Source organism: Cynoglossus semilaevis, chromosome 12 (assembly GCF_000523025.1).
Source record: "Cynoglossus semilaevis isolate Cse_v1.0 chromosome 12, Cse_v1.0, whole genome shotgun sequence".
In the NCBI taxonomy this organism is placed as follows: domain Eukaryota; kingdom Metazoa; phylum Chordata; class Actinopteri; order Pleuronectiformes; family Cynoglossidae; genus Cynoglossus; species Cynoglossus semilaevis.
The window spans coordinates 10,705,813-10,708,742 of record NC_024318.1 but is presented as its reverse complement, the minus strand read 5'-3'; the positions used below and the strand labels follow the sequence as shown (position 1 = coordinate 10,708,742).

The 2,930-nt window shown below is 38.8% G+C and overlaps 2 protein-coding genes across 6 annotated transcripts in view; one reads left to right on the top strand and one right to left on the bottom strand.

Annotated features, from left to right (window-relative positions):
* The window catches only part of mcmbp (minichromosome maintenance complex binding protein), an 18,219-nt gene that overhangs the window by 8,503 nt on the left and 6,786 nt on the right, over nt 1–2,930 (top strand). Inside the window, exons 16-17 of one of the 5 annotated variants that reach the window (XR_003051396.1) lie at nt 132–254; nt 2,698–2,833. Coding sequence is in view for 1 of the 5 variants with exons in the window: in XM_025061197.1 (XP_024916965.1) it covers nt 132–171 (40 nt within the window). In the remaining 4 variants the exon portion in view is untranslated. Of the gene's footprint in view, nt 1–131; nt 2,221–2,697; nt 2,834–2,930 lie in introns of those variants that run through there. The other 4 variants (XR_003051397.1, XR_003051395.1, XR_003051394.1 and 1 more) reach the window with 4 other exon arrangements.
* The window catches only part of inpp5f (inositol polyphosphate-5-phosphatase F), a 12,817-nt gene continuing 10,466 nt past the window's right edge, over nt 580–2,930 (bottom strand). Inside the window, 1 exon segment of the mRNA XM_008322113.3 lies at nt 580–2,930. This exon segment is cut by the window's right edge and continues 35 nt beyond it. Coding sequence (XP_008320335.2) covers nt 2,588–2,930 — 343 coding nt within the window. The 3' untranslated portion in view covers nt 580–2,587.

The following is a 2,930-nucleotide window of genomic DNA, read 5'->3' as shown; positions in this document are numbered from 1 at the left end:
TTTCTGCAAAAAATCTTAAGTTTTTTGCAGAAATGCTCAAAATATCATGGCAGGTTTTATGCAACATTAACCTGTTCTTGTTGAGTCACCACTGTGAGTATTTAAATTTGTCATTGTGTGTCCAACTCCAGCAGATCCCTGAACATGACGAACCTGACAGACATCACCTAATAGCAGCTGCCTTCTACCCCTTCACATGCCTACGGTTTGGACAGCAGTCAGAAATGATATGGACTAGGTACAGTACAGATAAGGTACAGTATATGGCTACCTGTACAAAGACTTACTATTGTTTGATTAGGTCCATGTTGCATAGCATTTGCAATTCTATTTTAAGAATTGTAGGGTACAGTAAACAATGGAATGCTCTCAGAAATTACTGTTATAACAGCTGTTTAGTGTTTGCCAACAAGTATGGATTTTTTTTTCTTCTAACCGACAACTTGATGATCTGGAACAACAGCCTTTCGCTTCTCTACTTGACTGAACTGGCTCTCAACAGATCAAAGCTCCTACTTTATACAGTTCTTTTAGTCTTAATCACAATGTGTACAACAAAATGTTTGGATTTAGACGTGACATATTTGGTAGTTAAATGGAACTAAATAGGAAATGCACCAACGTCTCAGAGTTGGAGTTTAAAGAAACGGTCTTATTCATTTGAACAAAACTATACAGAAACTGAGAGTGGCGTCACAAAAAACCACAGAGATAGCATCTTACAGTAAAAACAACTTTAGAACTGGAAAATGTTAGCGTTAATAGTTTTTCCAGTCTTATAACCCGGCAAGTCAATCTACATCTTCTCATTCTACAAATGAAATATCCCAAGATAAAGCATAATGACATACAGCAACCCTGAACATACATTTGTATACAGTACACCAAAATGTAACACACCATAATTGACTTAAAAAGGTAGATTTGCCATAAATACCTGACATGTATAGATATATATATTTATTTATTTATACGTATATATAAAACCACTTCTATTCCCTGTTAAGGCAAATATACTCGCAGTTTGGGGAGTGCATAAAGCGTCAGTGTTTCTAATAAGTTGGTGCAACTGCATCTACAAAACTGCTACTCTCCCATCTATTATCAAACATGCAAACATCAATATACAACGCTGGCTTAAGACTCAGTTCAAACAAACCCGAGTTGTTTGATCAAACCATTTTAGAAGTCCAGTTCTTTCAGTGGAATATTTCCACTGAATAATTCCAATTTCCAAACAGCAGTTGTCGTGATTAGTGTCGGTGTCTGTTCTCAGCTGTGATTTCAAAACCCAACACGGAAACCTCTTCAAACCTATTAAGCCGTACCTCATCGTATACAGATGAGGGGAAGGTGCTACTCAGAGAAAATGTAAAACAGACGATACGTACTGTACATATCAACAACCATGATATACGTGTGTCTATAACAGTGGAGCTCGTTAAATTACACTCGACAATGCTGATGTTACATTAGCTTTACTAGGTAAGGATTTCCCTGCCTAGTTTCTGTTCTAATAACTACACAAAGGTAACACACATTTATCCTTTGGAAATCACTTTAGATATTTGGTCAGACTTAACAGCTGTGACAGTGACAAACTAAAGGTTGTTGTTGTCACACAACCACCAGTGACTCCCTGTACAGCAGGTTCAGATTTGGACGTTCTATGGTCAAATACCAGTTGTTGTCTTCCACCCTCACAAGTAAGCATTGTGGGTAATCACCCACAGAGCAAGAATACGTTTACTGGCACGAATCCACCAGTATGAACGTTCTTAAAAACTTTTCAGACCAACCTATTTCTCTTGATAATAACCATTCATTTGCTTATTTTTTAACACATATGTGCATTATGTATATGTAATGTATTTTTGTCTCACCAGGGACAAACTGAGAGTTTGATCTCAGGTCTACTAATTAAAAATATGAAGCCAATGTGATTAAATTGTTATTAAAGCCAATGCATTAAATTCTTACTAGACTAAGAACAGCCTCTTCATGTTTGTCCCCACAGGGAAAAATAGTTTTCTGGATCACTGTTGATGTTTTAGGTTTTAAAAAAATCAAACAAAATATAAAAGTTCTCATTGTTAACTGTTTATGACGGCTAGGTTTTCAAAGCACACCTATTTTTAATAATCCAATTCCTTAAAGTGATTATTTTAAAAGGAGAAGAATGTATTACATATGGTGGAATTCTGCAAAAAAAAAAAAAAACACAGTCTTCAAGTTAATTACTGTGTAAAACGGGGCCTACCACATACTATTGCGTTTTGCTGTAGGTAACCTCTAGGCTACACTTCAACACGTGTACTCATGTGTAGGACTAGATGCCAAATGGGGCATGAAGTAAAAGAGAGTTGTTTCCCAAGAGTGAATCCACATTTATATACATGTAAACATGGTCATTGTCATGTACAGCTAAATGTGTCAATTCTGTACAGCAGTCACCATCATGGGCCACTTTAATTAAAGGTTCAATGTAAGGGTGCATTTCTTGGCCGAGTGGTGACTACATGTGCACGAGTTTGCTAATGCTACCATACGGGGAGGTACAACACATGGTACTGCTACAAAGAAAGCACTAGATCTGAATGATCCTGGTCTGGCACTGTGTAAACATTGCCTTTAGCTCACTGGCTTGGACCTCGTTGACAGTATCTGGTTCAGGACTCTTCTGTACCTTTGCCACAGCAAAGCTGATCCCTTGGGTGAGACCTGCCTGGGTGAGACTGGCCACCTGCACCATTGAGCTCTTGATTTTGGCAAAGGGAGAAACCACTCGGCTGCTGTTGCTGTCTGCGGGTGAGGGGCCGAGGCTGCCTTCTATCTGAGAACCGAGACTCCTCTGAGAGCCCCCTGAGACTGCAGAGCTGGGCTTCTGGACTGGGAGGAGGTTGGAATTGGAGGTAGCAAACTGGACATCG